This window comes from Ambystoma mexicanum, chromosome 3p (assembly GCF_040938575.1).
Source record: "Ambystoma mexicanum isolate Mex_15411 chromosome 3p, UKY_AmexF1_1, whole genome shotgun sequence".
NCBI classification, from domain to species: domain Eukaryota; kingdom Metazoa; phylum Chordata; class Amphibia; order Caudata; family Ambystomatidae; genus Ambystoma; species Ambystoma mexicanum.
The window spans coordinates 831,185,831-831,209,072 of NC_090925.1; the positions used below are offsets into that span (position 1 = coordinate 831,185,831).

Sequence of the window (23,242 nt, forward strand, 5' to 3'; positions counted from 1 at the left end):
TCAAATGGGAATGGGGAAGGGCCCTGGTGAATGGGGAATTACTGCCCCCGCCAACCTTGGAATGGGGCGGTAATACCTCCATTCACCAGGGCGGAGTCGGTAAGGATTTGGAGGCAGCCATGGAGACCTCCAAACTCGGAATGAGGCCCCTAGTGTGTGTTGACAAGATGCAATGGGCCTCATTCCGACTTTGGAGGTAACCATGCTGCTATTGGCGGAATGGCTGCCTCCAAAATCGTTCCGACTCCGCCCTGGTGAATGGAGTAATTACCGGTCCATTCCAAGTTTGGAGGGACCGGTAATTCCCCATTCACCAGGGCCCTTCCCCATTCCCATTGAGCCCCCCTAGGGCTCAATGGGAATGGGGAAGGCGCTAATAATGGTACCGTAAATTACTGTACCGTTATTAGCACTAAAGTCCCTTTGCGGATCCCGTCCTTAACGCCTGCTAAAAGCAGGCATTAAGGAAGGACCCGCAAAGGGAACTCGTAGTAGGGCGGTAAGGGTTTAACGGCACCGGTCTCGTTACCGGTGACCGTTAACCCTTACCGCCCCACTCGGAATGAGGCCCAATGTATATTATGCTTCCTTTGAAAAATACTGACAGCAATGTATTTATTTATTTATTGATTGCTTGTTAGGCACTTACACAGCAAGTACATTCTGTTTCAAAGCTCCCACAGGGCAACAGGGAGGGGACATGGGAATGAGACACATTAAAATACATACAAATATTAAATACAGTGGAGGCAAAACAAATTTGAAAAGAAAAGGCCACTTTGTTTCCATGGGTGAAATGTAAATTTCATTTATGCCGGAGAAAGACTCTTTTGCTTGTTGTTGGGCAGACTTCACAAAGGACTCCCCCACTGCAAGCCAGGCTCTTGCATACCAGCTATTTACAACTGCAATAAAGTGTGGCGTGCCCTTAAGGGTGTTGAAAACAAATTTTCCCCAGACTTGTTGTCTCTGAAGGCTCCTTTCTGTACAAAAAGATAAATGGCCTAGTCAGTGCATGACTGGAATGTGAGAGGCGTTGCAATAAAGGGAAGCTGAACTCTGAAACAAATACAAGAAAATAGGTTTTCAGATCGAAATGGTGGTCAACTCGAGATAACAGGAAGGATGCCAGATGTCAGCAGGGCCTTGTGACATCACAAGGCTGGCCGACCTCATTATCTGCAGTTGGGGATCTCTGTGTAGCCAATGCCTCCCAAGTGTTTATGACCGTCAGCCTACCAACTTCAAACAACAGAAGGGCAAATGGCCAGAAGAAAGGACAGAAAATGTGCGTAACATGAAGATTTCCCATTAGTTTAAAAGGATTATCATTACTTATGCATTTTTCTCATCAACCACAAGTTTTACTGCAGTCACTTTTAAGATAATTCCAGGCAATTTAGTTGAAATGAAATTCATCCACATGCGATTTAGGGAATTGTAATGGCAAGCTAAAATGTGTTCCTGGCTGCTCTGAACATGTCCTGAATTTAAGAGTTGGCGGAGTGGTGGAGGGTAAAATTAGGTATTTGGACAGCAAATCACATGTTCATAACTATTATGTCTTTTGTATAAATTGCCACACGCCCATGCAACATGGTGCGGACAAGGCTGGCTTTGTATTGAATTCCCCATGATTAGCTGAAGCAGGATATATATATATTTATGATAACATCACACGGCACTGCGAGCAAGTATAGCTCTTGCCGTGAGCCTCCCTGCTTCCTGGCGGGACCTGTCTGTGGCACGTGTTTAATCACGTGACTTTCAACATGTATTTCACAAGACTGCAGCCGACCGAGCAGCGCATTGTTTTCTCCAGTGAAGGCTTGCTTTTGAACCAGAACGCTGTTCGATCTCAGGATAACATCACACAGCACTGCGAGCAAGTATAGCTCTTGCTGTGAGCATCCCTGCTTCCTGGAGGAGGTGGGACCTGTCTGTGTCACGTGTTTAATCACGTTTGAAACGTGTATTTCACAAGACTGCAGCCGACCGAGCGGCACATTGTTTTCTCCAGTGAAGGCTTGCTTTTGAACCAGAACGCTGTTCGATCTCAGGATAACATCACACGGCACTGCAAGCAAGTATAGCTCTTGCTGTGAGCCTCCCTGCTTCCTGGAGGAGGAGGGACCTGCCTGTGTCACGTGTTTAATCACGTGACTTTCAACGTGTATTTCACAAGACTGCAGCCACCCTTGTGGCGTTATTTATTTTATGCCTGTTACTAGTAAATTATGAAGTGTTGCCACATAACTATTTTTTGCCAAAAAAGTTGACATGAAAAAAAGGGGATTTCAAATGGGAGCTGTCATATTTCTGTTCTAGACTACTAAAACAATCCTAAGAGAGAGGCTGAGCTTGGGGAGAGAGAGAATGGTAATTGTTCAATCCTGGTTGCGAGAATTCTTGCATGGCACTGTCCTATATTGAAATCTTGATGGTGTCCTCGCTGGTATATAAAGTGGATCCACAGTGAGAGAGGGAGAGCTGCTAAAAAGGACCAGCTGACAGCAGCAAGGAAATACCAAAGGAGATTTGCTAAAATTGCATCTGGGTGGAGCTTGGAAGAGGGCTGGAGCTGTCTATTGCTGAGTAGGCCTAACAGCTGATTGGGCCCTTTGATGAAGAGCTGGGGACCATCCTTGAGATTGGTGTGACCAGAGTCCTGACCTCTCCTCAAAGAGGGTTCTGAAATGCAGCTGGCTTTCCTACACTTTAAATAGAGGTTTTCAATTAAAGTAGAATTGAGCCTTTGAAACCAAAGGGTGGGGGAATCTGATGCCTTAAATCCTTTCCCTTTATACAGGGTTGAGGGGGACACAACTGTGTAGATCCTTAGCCTATTTGACAGAATATAATATAATTAATTCACATTAAGCAAAACACTCCGGATGAATTTCTGTTAACATTCAAAATTAACTAAAATTATTCCAAGTGTATGCTGAAAACTATAGCCTTTAATTTAATTGGGCAATCCTATTTGTCCTGTGACCCCGACTTCTTTAAGGAAGAGGGGGTGTCCTGGTCCTTAAACTAAAATACAATTTTTCTGCCCGACTTCAACCTGTGTTTATTTTAAAGCAAAATTGTTTGTGAAATAATTGCCGTATGCATTTGTACTGATCTGTAAAACAAACTGCTAGCCTTTTAAGTGCGCAGGAAGATCGAAATTGCTTAGCACTGCATATATAGATTTTGTTCATTGACCAGTGTTGATTATTTTTTTAATTGAAATCGGTTAAAAGCAAAGTATTGCGATTTGTGTCTTTCCCAATCAACTTGTGTGATTTATTATGTAAAAAATAAATTTAATTGCGTGCCACAAGTGAAGCTCTGATTGTCAGCATTTAGCACACTCTTCGAATAAGTTATCAGTCTTAGCTGTTAATACAGCAAGCTACAGGCCTAATATGCAATATGGTTAGCTTAGTGGGTCAATGCACCTATACCAATGCATCTACGCTTTACACTACAAAAAGCACTACTAACTGCACATAAACTTCACTTTTATGAGAATGGGAAAGAATGCAAGTAAACAGATTGTATAGAGTACAGTTCTCTCTCTCTCTCTCTCTCTCTCTCTCCAGAATCACCAACTATGAGCAAGCTGCCAGCCCAGGGCATCTGCACTTTCGCAATACAGATCCATAGGAGAATCTCCCCTTTTTCATGTGAACGCAAACTTTTATCAGGTGAGCCGGTCAATCAGTTTGATGCAAATCTTCCAGAACATCCAGTGCAAAACATGTTTTAAGCTGGAAAAGTACAACTTTGCACCTATCCAAGCTGCTCTTTCTCTCTCTTGCTCTCCTCCCATCTACAGAGCCAGGCCATGGCTGGGAAGTCCTTCCCTGGAATACGTCTTTCACAGTTGCATGGGTCAGCCTGCACTCTACTGTACCACCCCGTATGTGTTTATGCAAAGTGTCTCAGCGAAGCTAAAAGCAAGCGCTGCGAACCAACCATGCAGGTCCTGCAAAGTAAAGCAATGAAACCTTAGTGAGCAAGCTTTGCAGGCCCATGTGCTCTGTGGGCTATTATATAATTGCAAGCCCAACAGCTGTTATGCTTTTCAAGTTACAGCTCAATAAGCTGGGTGTCTAGGCGCTACCATGTATATAAGGAAGCAAAAGGGAAAAACAGGTTGCAAGCATTCAGTGTGTGCTGCGATAAGCTCTTAACTCTGTATTCTACAATGTGGCTAGATCAGCAGGTTGTGTGCCTGCGTACGATTCGGTCATTACACAACACTGCCCAATCAGGATGCTCGGAATGCGGGCTGTATTGTAAGGTACAAGCCTGCATTCTGAGCACCATGGTTAGCCAGCACCCCCTTCCCTTCCCTGCTTCCTCCTCCCCCCACCTTAGCACCTGTGTAGTTTCCTACACGGGTGCTAATGATGTCTTTTTTTCAATAAAAAAATAAACGTAACTTACAGCGCAGCTTGGCGCCGTACAGTGCTGGAGTCCTCAAAGTCCATTTTCAATGTTGATGACATCACAGTCATCAACATTGGAAATGAACTTCGAGAACACCAGCACTGCCCGGGGCCTTGCTGTGCTGTAAAGGTAAGTTTCTTTTTTTTCTCCCCAAATAAATCCACCACTAGCACCCGTGTAGAAAACTACACTGGTGCTAATGGCAATATTAACATCGGTGGCAGGCCGACCCTGCTGGTAACAGCACCACCGTCCCCGTTAGGGAGCCTTGATTAGCTCCGGCCCTTAACTTGGGTGGAGGGCCATTACCGACTGGATCGGCCCACCGCTTCGGTTCATATCGTCTCATTATTGGTATGCAGTGATAAAATCGCAGCACAAATGTTGCCTGTACAAAAAAATCGGGGCAAAAATGCTGTGGTTTGACCCGTTAAAGATGTACCCCATTGCACCATTTAAGGAGAGCGGGGGTTGCGGGGATGTCCCCCGCCCCCCTTAAATCGTATAAAGGGTCCAGGGGTTGCGGGGGTGTCCCCTGCATCCTTTACATGGATTGCGGCGGCAAAACCGCAGCCTTTTTGCCGCGATATTTTGTGTCCACGGCCATTTTTGCCACGATTTTAACTCATGGAACCTCATTATTTCATTAACAGGTGGCACTCTCTAAAAAAAGAAATGGTTGAGGTGACCGGAGGTCGCTGTTCCGGCTTTCTGCTGGTTGCTGTTTCCCATTCACGTGGGCTCTTTGGGTGGTGCTATGGCCCAGCTGTGTAAAGAAACAATGACCAGTTTGTTGTTTTTTTCACAAGCAAGCCATATGCAATAAATAACTACTTTCATATCTGTGATCCCTTCAGTGAGAGGTTATTAATCTCTAGACAATCAGTGGACCCAATTAGTTTATAAGGCAGAATAATTGCAAGGCAGTTGGTCAGCCTTCATTCCTATTTGTAATCTGCTCTCAACAACATTTGCATATGGAGGTAAGATAGGAGTGCATAATGTATGCCTTTGCATGAACATTACAAACTTATGAATTACTCTTACAGACATGGGATTCTACTTTTGGGGATCAGGCATGACTTACACACATGTAAATTACTACTTTTCATGGCGTGCATCACACCTATGCCTGGACAAAGTTGTGTGAATTGTCACTGTGATGTATAGATAGGAAAGATTCAGGCATCTCTTTTGATGTGTTCAATCAAAACGATGGAGCCCCAAAGAACCTTTTTTACCTGTCTACAGAATTTACATAATTTCAATATTCTAATTTTATAATTCACTATTTGCAGTGCAAAATTAATGGACAAGGTGGTTAGAAAACCAATTTGAAAAAGGCACTAAAAAGGTCCTACACACGGTATTAAATGGATTATTGATACTGAGTAAGCATGGATAATGCTGGAGTATATGGGTTGGTGGTAGTAGGGAGAAGGGTTTGCAGCCTAATAGTCGTTATCTGCAATGTATATTTTTATTATATAGATTAAAGCTTCCCTCGATACCTGTAAAACCTATAAATCCCCTTACGAGCATTCGATTGTTCACTGCCCTGTATAATGTTTGGTTGGAAATTGAAATAATGTTGCGCATTTCAATATAAGTAGACTAAGGCTGTTTATCTTAGCAAATCCTTATCAGACCAATATTGAGTATTGCCAGGAGATCCAATTTCGGGGTTGACTTTTACTTTATTGAATTCATACCTGAATACACGGGATCCAGATTCCTTCTCTCTTCCTCTGCACTCAGTTACAATATCTAGCTTTTATTCAGCTTCCTTATTAAGGTGTACAAGGAAGATCTGAGAATCGGAGGTTTATAGGTAAATGTGTACGTATTGTCATTGGGAGCGAGAAAGAACGCGTATGAGACATGAAGTGAACATAATTGCTTGTAGTTTGATTTGTATTTGTTTTAGCAAATTGACTCACAGTTGATATATTTCATTATCTGATTTCTTTTTTACTTCTTAGTTATGTTTTTTAGTCTTGTAAGAAAATTAATTGTGTTTATAGATGGATATTTTTTTCCTGTAAAAAGAAAGTACATTTAATGTCATGATGTGTAAAGTTTAATGTTTAAACTAGATCACACTCATAATAAATTAAGAATACATACCCTTGTGCTCATTTATCTAAATTCTATGTGAATTTTCATAGTATCCCTAATTCTGAAACATCAGGGGTGGGGGAGGGGGGGCGGCGCTTTAGCACCATCATGTTGCTGCTGTAGCTCAACACAAATCCAAAAGAAGATAAATCTAAGGATCTTAAAACTTGGGGTTGATTGGAAGTAGGGTGATGAGTTAGATTTGGGGGGGGTAATCCCACTCACCGAGTGTATTTCAGTGGAGAGTAGTGCGCGTAAAAGCATTAGGTTTTGCATTAGGATAACTCGGGTAGCTCGCCCACTTTGGGCACTTCTGTAACATTTTAGGGCATTTCACCGAAAGAAAATCCAGAGAAGGTGACCTATAGAGATGATTGAGATTTGGGCTGGACTAGTACTACTTTCAGAGTATATTTAATGGAGAGTGGTGCACATAAATGCAGGATTTGCTGTAGGGAAACTGGGGTCACTGGTTAACTTTCGTCTACTGCTGTAACATTGGAGGGTATTTATCCCATAACTAAACTCATAAAAGGAGACCTATTGTATTGGTCACACATGGGGCCGGTGAGCATTGGAGCACATTCAACCTTGTACTGGTATATGATGTATCCTGAAGGAGCATTGCATCTTTCCTCCACAAACGTATTGTCCATGTGGCGAAGTGGCATAGTGCAAGATGCAAGCTTTTGTTCAGAGAGGGGATCTACATCATACACATCGATCTGTAGCTGGAGATCAGTATTTATGTCAAGAAAGCCGAAAAGCATAACCTCATTCCACACAGGGTTGTTATCATTGATGATGGTTCTGGTACGCTTGCTCATTAAGCGCACCACAGTAACTTTGACGTAGGCATCCGATTGAGTGATCATATCTCCATGCAGATCAATTCCTTTAAGAACCTTCACAGTTAACTTCCCTGCTCCTCGTTTCTTTGGACAGCAGTCATTGGTGACAAAGTTGCTGCTGGGACATTCACAGGTGCACTGGCCCTGTGGTTGTGAGGACCCGCCTTTGGGGCAATTTGGACATTTGTTCTCTGCTTGCTTTTCTAGAATGTACTCTGCAATGGCACGTCTCAGATTTTCTGTTTCGGGACTTGGGGGGCATTTCAGCAGGTGGATGGGTGCCAAGGAATACTTTACCACATCTGGTTTGTCCTTCAAAGATGTAATCCAACGCTGAATGAATTCTATCCTTTTGCCTGGTTTTTCACTTGGGAACAAGATGTCATTGTCACTCTCTAACAAACCTCCTGTCACATCTGAGATCCTCTCATTGAAGGATTTGGAAAAGTTGGCAGAGCCCAGCTTGCTCTTCTTCTCAGACTTGCAGTATTTTGTGTAGGCTTCGCCCTTGATGGTTTCTGGGGTACTCAGGGTTGCAGCCACTTCTGCATCCAGGCAGTCCTTGACCTCGTTTTTGGTCATTCCATACATGGCTACCTCACATGTTCTTATAGCCGTCACGTCTTTGACTGTCCCGCCAAGGTGTACCTGCCTGATGTAATGGGTCCCAAACACATCAATGACGTTACGGAAGGCTTCCTTAGTGTGACTGTTGTAGGCAATTGGCAAAGCCTTCAGCATTTTGTCGAATTCCGGTGTGATCTTCACGCACTGTTTAATTCGGTATCTAGTGCAAAAACAAAAAAGTGTATTAGCATTTGTATTGAGCAAGGGTGAAAACACTTCAGAAGCCCGTCATGGACAGAGTCTATCAGTCTACCTAAAGGCTTTGAGGACCTGAACTCTAGTATTACCAACAACAATTCTTCAAACATATTTGTGGAGGGCTCAGCACGGTCCATGAATCACTTACTTTGTAATAGCTAATACATACTGATTGTAACAATGGCTACTGAAGAGGGAAAATGGGTCAATCCCTTCCTCCCACTCTCATCCAAACCATGGCCGCCTAGGACGTCCCGACCCAAGCACCACCTGCGAGAACTATTCGACCCGCTCACAGCCACACCAGACGTCAAGATCCACTGTGGCCACCTACCACACAGCTAGGGAATCTGCCTGTCTATCAACCCACGTGCTGCAACCTCAGGTGGAGCTGACAACGATCACATGGATCAACTCGACTAGACAATAACCACAAATACCGCCATCGTTAGAGCTGCCATGACGACACAGCCAACAGACGAGAACACATGTGCCACCATGCACATGGATCAGACACACACCAACCCACACAAAGAACATACTCAGTGCTATGACACAGAGGACCGCGCACACCCACAGACATGCATCGTTGTTATTTTTCACATAGGCCACATACAGCACCGCAGAAACGGAAAACGCCAGAAGAGCTCATGTAAATGCTTGCAGACGCTTCCTCGCCACTAAATACATGAAGATGTAACCTTCTATATGAGTTAATGCATATGAACCTATATCGCCCTCATGACCACCACATTGTGGACTATGTACCGCCACCCATAAACCAGGCCGATGTAGGCCGCTAAGCCAGAGTCCCCAGGCCGGAGCAGCTCAGACAAAGCTGAAAGGTGCTGATCACGCAGAACAAGCTCCGACAAGAGCCCACAGCCAAGGATGCAATGTTGCAACTTACATGCCGCGCTCTCCACAGCCAAAGCTACACCTTCCGCTGCTAAACGCTCCTCAGAGCCGAAATACAAATCAAATGCTCATAATTCTGCTCCAGCCACGGTCTCACCACACATGACCAAATCAACCTGATACGATGCCAAGCCCAAGGGACAGAAAAGCACTGGGGTCTCATGTTTGGGACCCAGACTGCAACAATGAAGTAACAAATTGGACACCGACATTGATGGGAAAGACCTGCACACCAGCTAATAGTCAGACCTGTCCATTGTCCACCACTGACACATAGTCACACTTTGTTGCTAATACCAGATATACCGCGAGCTGGGAACGGCGGTGGTCCGAGGCTTGGGGGCTCGCAGGTGAACCAATCAGAATACAAGGGGCTCATCACTGATGACACTATAGTTTAGCCAATCACTAATCGTCCCCTTGTAACATATCCCGTGTAGCAATTATTAGGAATGGCCCAAGCGTACCACCTGACCCTTCCTCAACCACTAACAATCTTTCCTATATGTACCTATAGTGACCTTACCACTCGGGGAGCCAACCTGAGCTGGCGTTAGGTTTTGAGCTAGCTTTCCCAGGTGACGCACATATCACATCATGCAGCTAGAAAAAGGGCCTGCAAGCCCACAAAGGATGAGAGGTCTCTCGGATGCCTATGACCTGTGAGCCCATCCCTGCCTGTTTTATGTAATAAACAGCAGTAACCCTTTGCTCTTGTGTGTGCCTCATACTCCTTTTGGGACGCGGGAGGCGTTGGGGCCTCCCCAACCCCGGAGGTCAGCAGATGGCCCTGCCGGCCCCCCAGGGAATTACCCCGACAAGTTGGAGGCACTGCTGAGATCTGCTGAAATTGAGAGTGACCACAGCGAGGCTGCTTGCATCTAGGTGGCCCGGCAACATGGCCCCCTCTGCTGTTGCCCCCTGTGGAAGACTACCGCACCATCGCAGAACTGCGAGACGACCGGATAGCGCAATCTGGAGATTGGCCGTTGGGAGCCGAATTGAGAAGTATCCCGCCCGCACTCGGTGAGTGTCCAGAAGTGGTCTAGACGAGGGGAGGCCGCAAGCTGATTGGGAGGGGTGCCCGCAGCCGAGCGGCACCGGCAGGCAAGAACTCGATGTGAGTATGGCACACACAACCAGAAATGTAATGTCGTGTGGTAGGGCGGAGGAAATGTAACTAGGGTGGAGGGCAGCTCTTACAGTGGCCCTCATTCCGAGGAAGGTGCTAGTCATGGTGCAATTAGCGCCATGACTAACACCAATACCGGTACCGCCACCGACTTGGTGGAATGGGGACTTACCGGTCCAGTCCGACCTTGGCGGGACCGGTAAGTCCCCATTTGTAAAGCCATTCCCCATTCCCATTTGAGCCCCCATAGGGCTCAATGGGAAGGCGTCAATAACGGTACCGCAAATTGCGGCACCGTTATTGACACCGGTATCCCTTTGCAGGTCCCGACCTTGACGCCTGGTAAAACCAGGCGTTAAGGGAAGGACCTGCAAAGGGACCTCGGAATAGGGCGCAAAGGGATTACCGGCATCAGTGTCATTACCAGTGCCCGGTATCCCTTTGCGCCCACCTTGTAATGAGGGCCAGTGTGTTAAGAAGAAATTTTGACCATTGAGCGGTGACCAATGTGTAAGGTGTAGCGGGGATCGGCACGAGGGCCGCCCCCTCTAGTGTTACAGAGCAGGCTGGGTGGGGCTTCAAGCACCCATGTGTGACTGGCGGATTGCGCTGATTGGTCTAGATCGCGGACACCTGTATAAAAGGGGGGGTGTGTGGCATTCTTATAAGTTGGCGTTATAGATCAATGAATAGATGAGGATTCCTATTGATTGGGTGTTTCTCGGTGCAGAAGATAATTGGCTGGTTAAGCTCCCCTAGAGAGGGGGCGTATCACACGCGAGGCGACGCAGTGTACGCAGTCCGATTGTAATTGTTGAATACTCCACTCCAGACGTAGTGGGACGACAGCTGTGGGGATAATGGGGAATAAGATTGTCAAATGTGGCGCGCATTCATTATTTTGTTGTAATTCTACGTACCGGTATCCATTTGCAGTAGTTGGTGACGTCACTCATAGGGCTTGCATAGGACACAGCGGTCTTCTCATTTCCATCAGGAGTGATCGGGCGAGGAGAAGCGACAAGGGAGAGGTGAAGGGGGAGAGGTGGCTGCACGCGGAGAACATCGGCACGCGCTCAATAATGGGGGTCGCACAAGGAGGTAGTGCGGCCGGTGGGAGGGGGCAAGAGGAGCATACACTACGCAGGCAGTGAGAACAGGGGAGAAGGAGGAGGCGTAAGAAGTACGTTGAAGGTGTGTCAAGTAGCCGTGACACAGGAAGGTGGGGCAGCTCAAAAACACGCTGCAAGGGGCACGCAGCCACTGGGGGCTTTGTGCACCGTGGGTCGAAGGGGGCCCTAGTTGACATTGCCTAGCACAAAGTATTGTAATAACAAAATTGCTTTTCCTTACAGTGGAAAGTCGGAAGACCCCAATTTACGGGGCCAGGTAAAGGTGGTATCGAAAAAGTAAAGTTGTAAAATGTCTACGTATTATGGGATAGGGACAGGGTTAGGGCTCAGAGCAAGTGCCTTAACAACACCACTCCAACACATCTACGCAACACTAACATCGCACAGAGATAAAATAGTAAAGCACAGCATTGAATGGACACAAGAGACAGACAACAAGCTAAGGATACCATAGCCGCCCAACGGCAGCTCTGACATGTGCACCCAACACTCACTGCTAGCGTATCTACACAACACATATAAGGGGAAGAAATTAGTGAGTCATCTAGAAGTTTTCGACCTCTGGAAAATGTTCCAGGGGTGTGCACCAGGGGTACCGGGGATGTTCACAGTGCAGGGAGTAAAAGAGGAGAAGATGAGTGGAGAGGGCGGGTGTGGAGCGCCCGCCCAAAAATTCCCCCAGTACCGAGCAAAGTGAGGAAGAATTAGAAGGATTGTTCACAGTTGCAGAGGTAAAAAAGGAAGGTGAAGAGGAAACACTGATCACTAAAGAAGTGAAGAAGGAGGCAGGAGGGCTGTATCCAATAAAAGAACTGAGGGAAACTGCCCGATCACAATGAACAGCCGCTGAGGGATATTCCAACCCTGCATACAGCCCACCACCATATGCGCCAGCAGATAGCTACCAAAAGGGGGTGGGTGCGAGGAGTGAAGCAGACACAAAACAAAAACAGGTAAGCTCTTTGGGCAAAAAAAGGGTACCAATAGATTTAGTGAATATAGGACCAGATGACTGGATAGCAGCACAGGTGCTACTGAAGCTTCGAGGGACGTTAACAGAGGAAGAGGAAGAGGTGGTAAAGAAGGTAGGTAAAGAAGAGATGGACTACACGCAGAAAGGGTACGGGGTAAGTGGAACGGAGGAAGGAAGAATGACACAGGAAGAAGAGGAGATGTTGGAGGAAAGATTAGCAGAACTGAGGGAAGCATGGAGCGCACTGATCAGACAGTTCAAGCAGGAAGCGTGGGAAAGGAAAGAAAAGAAGAAAGAAAGTAAGGGAGACAAGGTGGGGTTAAAAGAGCAAGAGGAAGAACGAAAGAAACGAGAAGAAGAACGCATAAGGGTATCGCAGAAAGGGTGGCGCGCATGGAGCAGCGGGAAGTAAGGAGGAAAGAAGTGGAACGAGAAGAAAATGACAGAGAGATGGGACTATGGAGGAAGAAGATTATATCAGAAAGCGCACAAAAATATGAAGAGGGACAGGTTATAGAAAGTATACTGGCAAGGGAGGGCGGATTATGGGGCAACAAGAATGAAGAGGACAAAATATTAGAACAGGTAAGCAATGCCATAATGAATGAGCTTTGCAGAGCACGCGTGGAAGTAGGTGACGAAGTGGTCAAGCAAAAGAATATTGCGCTAGAAAAGACGCACAAGGAATATGGGGCCAAAATGTACGCGTATAGCAATGAGGAGGCAGCAACAACAACGGCACAGAGGGGCACGGAGAAGAAAGGTGAGTGCACTGACATAGACCTGGGGACCGTCACAGTGGGGGGAAAACACCCAGGCCCAGGATTTACATTTTCAGATGGATTCTGCAGTGAGGAGGAGGAGGGATCGTGCAGAGTATGAAGCTATGGAAGTGGGAAGGGGCTAAGCAAATTATACATAACATGCACTACATAACATGCACAGACTGCGGGTCGTCATGGGAATGTGAAATGCGGGAAGAAGAAAAGACAGGGAAGGAAAAGAAAAGGCAACTGACAGAAAGAACGACGTGGCCACTGACACAGCCAGCACAACACACGCCATATGTTAACAGACTCAGAGATCTCCCACAGCGCCGAAGTGAAGAATTAGCTGATACACACAGGAAGGGGCAAACAGGTCAGCGGAGGAGGAACAAGAACATAGGAGGTGATAGGGTACCACATCACATTACTGACATTGTTGAGGAACTTTCTGACATGGAAGAGGACAGCGAATACATCCACACATCCCTGCATCGACGAACGCCAGGAGAGGTGAAGGAGTACACGCTAATGCCACTACTAGAGAGAGGAGGAGCGAGGCTGCAATACGTCCCATGGAAACATGCAGACAAAGAAAATATCAAATTCAGACTTCCATCTCTGAGTGGAGGGGCTAGGAAGTGGATATACGAAATGGAAAAACACACTGCAGGGCAAAAACTAGCGGTAGGTGACGTGAAGGGGTTGTTAATTTCAATACGGGGTGACGCGGCAGACGACATCTGGAAGAGGACGGGATTCCCAGGAGTAACTATAAGTGACACATCACATGATGGGGCACCGTTTGCTAACTGCAGACACATGCTATGGCAGGCACTGAGGGTCCAATACCCAGACACCTCGGACATAGGAACAATAATGTCACGCAAAATGCGTGAGAATGAAGATCCTGTTGATTACATCCAGGAGATTCAGGAGACATGGCGCCTGGAAACGCGGGAACCATGGGACAAAACACTAGCAATTTTTTATCACATACTGATACAAGGCCTCCCAGAACAAGTGCAGAGACAGTTAAAGAAACTAGTAGGAATGGAAGCAAAGGCATGGCCAGAGATACAGCTGACAATAGTGCACCATTGCAGGATGTGGCTGGAAAAGATGAAATAGAAAGAGGAAGACAGAAAGGCAGAGGAAGCGAAATTGGTCCAAAAGAAACTATCCAAATATGCCATGGAAGGTGCGCTGATAACAGGCCCAGCCCAGGTCACTTTGACACCAGACACTACACAACAACACACAGCATCACTACAGCATGCATAAATGACGACACAGCAAATGCCACCACCCCCACCATAAACACAACAAATGGGAGGTGGTTATACACAAATGGGGAATGGATTCACGAACAACTACAGGGGGAGGGGTGGACAAATGAGGGGGAGGGGATTTGGCCAGGCAGCACCGCAACAAGGGGGAGGGTTCCGGCGGTACAACCAATATGGACAGCAGGGGTATTCAGACAACACTGGGGGATACCCATGGCAAGCACGGGAGCCACCAACATGCTGGATATGTGGGCTGGTGGGACACATGTCACACACATGTAGAATGAGACTGGCACAAGCAGCCTGGGGAGCGCAAGGGCAACAGGGGTACAATGGGCGACAACACTTTTACCAACAACAACAACAGTTGCAGCAAGGGGCGGAAGCGCTATCACAACAACAAGCACAAGCACCCCCACAACCCCAGCAACAACCACAAACATACACACCACACCAACCGCAAGTACAGTACCAAACACCACAACAACAGGCACAACAGCAGGCCATCAAAACTCAACAACACGTCCAGACAGTGCAACCGCTTACACAAATACAGGACAATAATGTGTCCACTACAGACACGCCTATACAACAGACACAGCTCGGGAGGGTAACAATATTGGGTCACAACCCTTACACAGGGAGCGGACAATCATTATATCCACAATAGGACAGCCCACAGCCGTCTTTGATGTGTCCCATCCTGTCGGTAACACCTAACCCTGCGTAGGAACCACGCATAAAGGTGGCGATAGGTGACAAGACATTCTCGTTTCTAGTAGACACAGGGGCCACTAGGTCCTGCATTAGTGAGGGAAAGTTAAACTTGTCAGGTGAAGCTATGCACACTCAAGGATTTTCTGGGGCTCGAGGGTTGGTTCCCTTCACCGATAACATCTCCTTATCTGTTGGAGATCACAACATGTCTCTACCGCTGCTATACTCAAAGCAATCGCCAGTAAACATACTAGGGAGAGACATCATGAGCAGATTGAACATGCCATATCATTTACTGACAAAGGAATAGTGTGCTCTACAACAGGCATTAACATGCTCACTGCACACCACATATTACAGGCTTACTGTGGCAAAACAGTGGCAAGGGCAGAACCAGTAGATGGGGACCTCTTCCAATATGGAACAGACATGGCAATAGCATAGCTACCAGGAATTGAGGCCAAGGTGTGGAGGAGACCAGCAGCTTACCTTTTCAGACCAGAAACACTGACAAGTGAAAAGGAAGGGGCCATAATATTAGTGGACATAGAGAGTATTGTGGCAGCAACAGACTACATTGCAGTCCACGCCCAGGATAGGGAGGGGAAAGCATGGAGAGAAGTAATAGCACTAGCGGAAGGATGAAGATTAACACAGGTGTCAGATGAGGAACTATTCTCAGACAAAATAGGAGATGGGGCGATGGTGTTCGAGATGAGCATCTGTATTTGGTTAATGGTGACATACAAGGAGGTAGCACAAAAGATGGCAATGGCACTGGAAGCACCCACCACTACAGAAGTACCATTTTATGAGGAGGACTTAGCAGCAGTATCATCTTTTCTATGGACCACTAGTCCATATGACGTAGGCTGCATAAAAAGCATTGGAGGAGTACAAATAAAATTAAAGAAAGGTGTAATGCTGCTTAGGGTCAAACAATACCCATTATCTAAAGAGCCTGATGAAGGCATCTATGAAATAATAACTGCCCTAGTGAATAGAGGAATATTGGTACCATCAGAGTCACCATGCAACACTGCGGTATATCCTGTGCGCAAGGCAAAGGGAGGGTCCTGGCATTTCATACAAGATCTAAGACCCCTCAACCACATTGTAGAAGCCAATAGCGGCTAATCCAGCCACTATACTGTGCGGAATACCACCAGAGGCGTCACGGGTAACCGTGATTGACTTCAAAAAACGCCTTCTTCTCAATACCCCTACACCCTGATTCACAGGATTTAACAAGCTTCACATATTGCAACACAAAATGGAAACACACCAGACTACCACAAGGGTATTGTGAGTCACCATCCACCTTTAACAGAGTAATACAAATGGATCTGGGAAACATAGACATGGAAAGTACAGTGCTACAATATGTGGATGACATCATCATCTGCAGCACCACAGAGCAGAGGTGCAGAAGAGACTCTGTAAAGATGCTCACAGTGCTGGCTGAGAAAGGATAGAAAGTTGACAAGGGGAAACTGCAGTACTGTCAAGAACAAGTGTTCTACATAGATCATTTCACAAAAAGGAAGAAACATTGCACCACAAAGGTCACTAGCCATAACGATACACCACAGCCCCAGACAGTGAGAGAATTGCAGCAATTTTTGGGCCTATACAACTACTGCAGGGCATGGGTATTTGACTACAGCTTATACATAGGACTATTGCTCGAGTCTCTCAGAGAAGCACAAAGGGGGGAAAGGAAGTTGGGATGGTCAAGAGAAATGACAGAGGCATTCAATGAGTTAAAGAATGCCATCTCAACTGTACCTGTACTAGTCACCCCCAATCATGAAGAACACTTTTACACATTCTCACATTGTGACACTGCAGTGATGAAAGCAGTACTGACACAAAAAACAAGCATGGGACACAGACCAGTGGCATTTTCAGTGGCCATTTGAATCCTGTAATGATGGGTCACTTCCCGTGCGAACAGAGCCCGGCCGCAGCAGCATTTGCAGTAGAAAAATCCTCCTCAATAACTATGGGATGCCCCACCACACTATACGTGGAACATGCTCTCTTTGCAATATTGAACAAGCCAAAATCCACATTGACCACTCAAAGAGCAACAGGTTATGAGATCATACTGTCCAGACCAGAACTGAAAATAGTAAGGTGCAGTAACGTTAAACCAGCACGGTTCAAAGCAGAAGTAGTAGAAGATGGAAATTACGCACATGACTGCACACAGGCAATTGAAATTTACTCAAGTACAAGGAAAGTGGAAGAAAATACCCTAGAGCGGGGGGAGATAATGTACATAGATGGGTCATCAACAATTGATCAAGGTGATGGGATAAGGAGAACAGGAGCAGCAGTAGTACGATTGAGGGAAGACTGGACTTACCTTCCAGTGAAATGTGTCCAGTTACCACAACACTATTCAGCACAAGCAGAAGAGTTAGCAGCACTAATTTTAGCTTTAGAATAAAGCAATCAGAAAAGAGTATATACTCTGACAGTGCATACGTTACGTCAACAGTACACTCAGGACTAATGAAATGGCAAAGAAGAGGATTTAGAAGAGCAGACGGTACCCCGGTACAACATGCTCTCCTACTTGCTGAACTAATTGAAGTAATTGATTACCCTGAAGAAGTTGCTCTAGTAAAATGTCAGGCCCACTTTAATGGGGATGACCCAATATCAAGGGGTAACGAAACAGCAGACACACATGCAAAATATGCTGCGTATTTTGGCGAGACATGGACCCTCCCAGAAAAATGAAAAGATAAGGGGGGGGCAAGATAGATGCTGATGAAGGATGGGTACACACACATCCCAGAGACACAAATAATGTAGCTACAGGCAGCAGCACCAATGGCAGAAAAGGAACTATGGGTCAAAAGAGGATGCACCATGTCCCCCACAGATGCTTTCTGGCGACATAATAATACAGGCAAAGTAGTGATGACCCTGGCCCTATTGAAAACAGCCCTGGCCCAACTACACCATCCCACACACACAGGAAAAGAAGTGATTGCAGCACAAATAAAAGAATCATGTTTCTGTCCTGAACTAAACTCACACGTTGCAAATTTCATTAGCAACTGCCTCATGTGCCAGCAATTTACGGCCGGTCACACACGCTGCAAGTGATCAAAGGTACTGTATCCCGGCCTGAAGGACCCTTCCTGTACCTACACATTGACTACATTGACATGATCAATGTATGTCAAGGTTACAGATACATGATTGCAGTAGTGTGTCCATTTTCAAGGTGGATCGAGGCCGGTCCATGCTCTCATGCAGACACCTTCAGAGCAGTGAAATTTCTGCTAAGGGAGGTGTTCCCGAGGTGGGGAGTTTGCGAAGTGCTATGGTCAGACAATGGCCCACTCTTTGCCAACAAACTGTTCCAGCACGTAACCGCCCTCTTGGGAATAAAGCTTAAGTTTGCATGCGGGCACCACCCACAAGCAAATGGTGTCTGTGAACGCTTCAACGGCCGCCTAAAAGAAGGGATTGCAAAAATCCAACAAACAACCAAAAAGTGTTGGCTGTACTGCCTCCCTTTGGCCTTGTTTGAATTGAGAAATAAGCCAGGGCCGGATCACCACCTCACACCCTACGAGGTGGTGACCAGATGCCAAATGCATCTTCCACTCACACCACCATCAAGGGCAACAACTGACTGCCATGCTGCAAATAATGTCTTTGGTGAAGAAATGCACGAGTATGTCTCTTCCCTGGTCACTAGTGTCGCTTTTATCTCTCAACAGATTCAACAGACAGAGGGCGGGTCGAAGAACAACCAACAAGGAGAGACAACAAACGAGGAACAGGAACAAATTGCACAGTGGACAGTGAAAGAGGGTGACCAGGTCCTCCTTAAGAATTTCCGTCACAAATGGAACAGTCCTAGGTTTACAGGCCCACACTTGGTGGACAAAATAGCCCCTAGAGCAGTCAAAATACAAGGAAAAGACGTGTGCCCCCACATCCACGACATCAAGCCCTACAAAGCACAGACCCTCCCTCAGCTCAACAAAGGGGCCAACGCTTCAGCAACAACAACTGGCGACAACAACGGCACAGCACAGACACTGGATAACCCAAAGGACATAAACGAACAACCACCCATAGCCCACCCTATGATCACGAGATCCCAGACAAATAAATACCTCCCACTAGCCACCATTTAACTAAGAACATTGCCAAAGTAAATTGCAGTATACCCCACCCTATGTAAACAAGTGCATGTTCTCTTCTCTTTTTGTCTCGCACACGCAGGTATTGCGCATTGCCCTTGTGTATGTAATAAAAAGAAAAAAATATATATAAGTGATTGAAAAATAAGTCACTGCCCAGAGGTAAATGCTGCCCGTGGATGATAACACCCCAGAAGCACTATCACACCAGTTTGTATACATTATAAAAAGGCCAAAATACCTAAAAAGAAGAAGAATACGTGTATATTATAACACGTTCCTTAACATAATAGCACAATCATTCCCACATCTCCACGCACTGTTACCCGCCCTACGAGACAGGACGGTAAGGAAAGCGTGGGAACTGCTTTTCACCTGGGCGTTGAACGATTGCTTGATAAGCAGGGCTTGAATAAAAATACTAACAACAATAACGCATATTTTGAGAAGTTTCAGGCAGGCACCTATATCATCTAAAAGTAAAATAGATGCAGGACTGCAGCAAAGGTAAGAGAGATATGCCAGTGGTAATAGCAACTGTAATAAAAATGGTAGGGATATTTTTCACCACTGGTCTGATTACTGCCGCTGTCTGGCAGGCCTTCTTTGCTTTCTATGTGATGGCATCTCCCTCAACTAACATTTCCCCTACCATGGCGGCAAGGAACACAGCGTCAGGTGGTACTAGTACTACGAGGTCCAACATAAAGAGAGATAAACATAGTGTTTCCATTGATGTACATGGGATGGACACATACCTTACAGAATCCGCACAGGTCTCTAACAACATGTGGTACAAACACATGTCCAAAATTGGTAAGGACACAACTAAGGACAACTGCTATGTGTGCTCTTTGATCCCATATGCCATGAGCGCCTCGAGAACGTTCGTAGTCACCGAAGTACCCACAACAACAACATAAATGCTTGTTATATCTAGCATTGTTCCAAACACGTGGACACTTTCAAGGGAAAAGAACAACACTGAGATGGAAGTCAAGATCAACGTACCCATACGAAGATAACTTCATCAAAACACTACCAATGTATGACGAATCATGGCAGCACACAAAAGGACTTAAGTTCATAACAGATGTACCCGACAAAGGAGCAACAGAAGAAGTTACTTTGGACTACCTACAATGCGACTGGTACGCAAAAGAAGTTGCAGGTGAACCAGGATGCTGGGAAAGGCCACTGATATTAATATACAGCAAAGTATACACAAAGGATGGATGGGTGGAATGGGTTGTAGGAATTAAAATATTGACCTTGGCAAAGTCACCAATAATGACAGTAGAAACAGAAAATGACAAGTGCTACAAAGAATGGACAAAGAGTGAAGCACTAGTGACATGGTTAGACAAAGAGGAGGAGCCCATAACAATACTTCCACTCACGGCACCAACACTATGTTATCAGCCTGATGGAGAAGTTGATGTTGGAACAACTGATGGTTGCAAGAGAATGATAAAGATTCCTGAGGGGGGTGCGGGAACAGCAGTACTGATGGACCACTATTCGGCCTGCGGAGCAAAGGCGTACAGCAGTTTACCGCTATTGTGGAATGGAGTATGCACCATGGTACATATTAACGTACCATCCCTGGTAGTACCGCAAAAACACGTCAACATGGAGAACTTCCCTAAAATGGACGAAGGGAACAAAAGGAAGAAAAGGTCACTGAAGATGGGAGGAAGCAAGCAACAGAACGACACTACCCACCTGTCCAGAGTAAAAAGGCAAGGAGAACCACTGACAGGGAACTACCTATGGGGAAATTCAGAAACAGCTCTGAGTGACATCCCACTTGCACACAGACTATTTAGCAGGGCAGCAATGTTCTTCTCATCCATCATATATCCAGGGGTACAGGCATATGCAAATGTGAAGTGGCTGCAGATCACAAGATGGGAGCTAATGATGACAATAAATTCAACAGTTAACGGATTCAACGCGATAAAAGAAGAACTAAGAGCGATAAGGATGGTGGCCCTGCAGAACAGATATGTCCTGGACCTCCTGACAGCAATGGAAGGAGGTGTTTGTGCACAAATTGTGAGTTTGTGTTGCACGTTCATTCCTGCCACAGACGAGGACAATGGCATGCTTTCTGAGGCAGTATCACAGCTGGCCAAGATGCACGCCAAAATGGAAGAAGAAGCAAAGGGAGTGAAGAAGGACGGTATCTGGTTCTGGTACATCTGGTCCTGGATGCCATCTGGGCTCTCAGATGGTCTAAAGATTGTGGCAGGATGCATCATTTTAGGGGTGGTCGTCCTGATGGGGATAAGGGTATGGAAGACAAGATCAAAGCGTACTGCTGAAGAAATGATCGGCATACACGTCCTAATGCCAGCTGTAGACGACCAACAAACAGACGTCATTATCAAGGAATGTGAAAGGTTGCGCCAGCAGATAATAGAAGCAGACTTGTAGCCACCATCAATAAAAGTAGAGAACCCAAGGAACCCGAAGAGCTACGTTGGGAAGTGGGTTAACTTCAAAACGGGTGGCGGATGTGTTTATATGTACTGGTCATTTGAAGATCATGTGAATCAGTACGGACACTTGGCAGGAATAACAAACACGCGGAGACAAGAGAGTGGATAATTTTGTGGTCGACAAGTCGACCAGAGTCGGGGCTCAAGAGGGAAAATGGGTCAATCCCTTCCTCCCACTCTCATCCAAACCATGGCCGCCTAGGACGTCCCGGCCCAAGCACCCCCCGCAAGAGGGATTTGACCCGCTCACAGCCGTACCAGACGTCAAGATCCACTGTGGCCACGCCCCACACAGCCAGCGAATCTGCCCGTCTATCAACCCATGTGATGGAACCTCAGGTGGAGCTGACATCGACCACATGAATCAACTCGACTAGACAATAATCACAAATACCGCCATCGTTAGAGATGCCATGACGACACAGACAACAGACGAGAACACACGTGCCACCATGCACATGGATCAGACACACACCAACCCACACAAAGAACATACTCAGTGCTATGACACAGAGGACTTCGCACACCCACAGACATGCATTGTTATTTTTCACATAGGCCACTACAGCACCACAGAAACGCAAGATGCCAGAAGAGCTCGTGTACATGCTTGCAGACGCTTCCTCGCCACTAAATACATAAAGATGTAACATTCTATATGAACTAATGCATATGAACCTATGTCGCCCTCACGACCACCACATTGTGGACTATGTACTGCCACCCAAAAGCCAGGCCGATGTGGGCTGCAAAGCCAGAGTCCCCAGGCCGGAGCAGCTCAGACAAAGCTGAAAGGTGCTGATCACGCAGAACAAGCTCCGACAATGTTGCAACTTACATGCCACGCTCTCCACAGCCAAAGCTACACCTGCCACTGCTAAACACTCGTCAGAGCCGAAATATAAATCAAATGCTCATAATTCTGCTCCAGCCACGGTCTCACCACACGTGACCAAGCCAACCTGATATGATGCCAAGCCCAAGGGACAGAAAAGCACTGGGTTCTCACGTTTGGGACCTAAACTGCAACAATGAAGTAACAAATTGGACACTGACAGCGATGGGAAAGACCTGCACACCAGCTAATAGTCAGACCTGTGCATTGTCTACCACTGACACATAGTCACACTTTGTTGCTAATACCAAGTACACCGCAAGCTGGGAACGGAGGTCGTCCCAGGCTTGGGGGCTTGCGGGTGGACCAATAGGAATACGAGGGGCTCATCACTGACGACACTATAGTTTAATCAAATCACTAATCATCGCCTTTTAACAAATCTCGTGTAGCAATTATTAGGGATGGCCCAAGCGTACCACCTGACCCTTACTCAACCACTAACAATCTTTCCTATATGTACCTATAGTTACCTTACCACTCGGGGAGCCAACCCGAGCTGACG

General features: G+C 46.3%; 1 protein-coding gene across 2 annotated transcripts in view; it reads right to left on the reverse strand.

Annotated features, from left to right (window-relative positions):
• Window positions 1-601: 601 nt before the first annotated feature.
• Window positions 602-23,242, reverse strand: part of LOC138580957 (perforin-1-like) — a 48,380-nt gene continuing 25,739 nt past the window's right edge. For both annotated transcript variants that reach the window (XM_069651914.1, XM_069651916.1), the window contains one exon: window positions 602-8,199. In XM_069651914.1, the coding sequence (XP_069508015.1) occupies window positions 7,071-8,199 (1,129 nt within the window). In that variant the 3' untranslated portion in view covers window positions 602-7,070. The remainder of the gene's footprint in view (window positions 8,200-23,242) is intronic.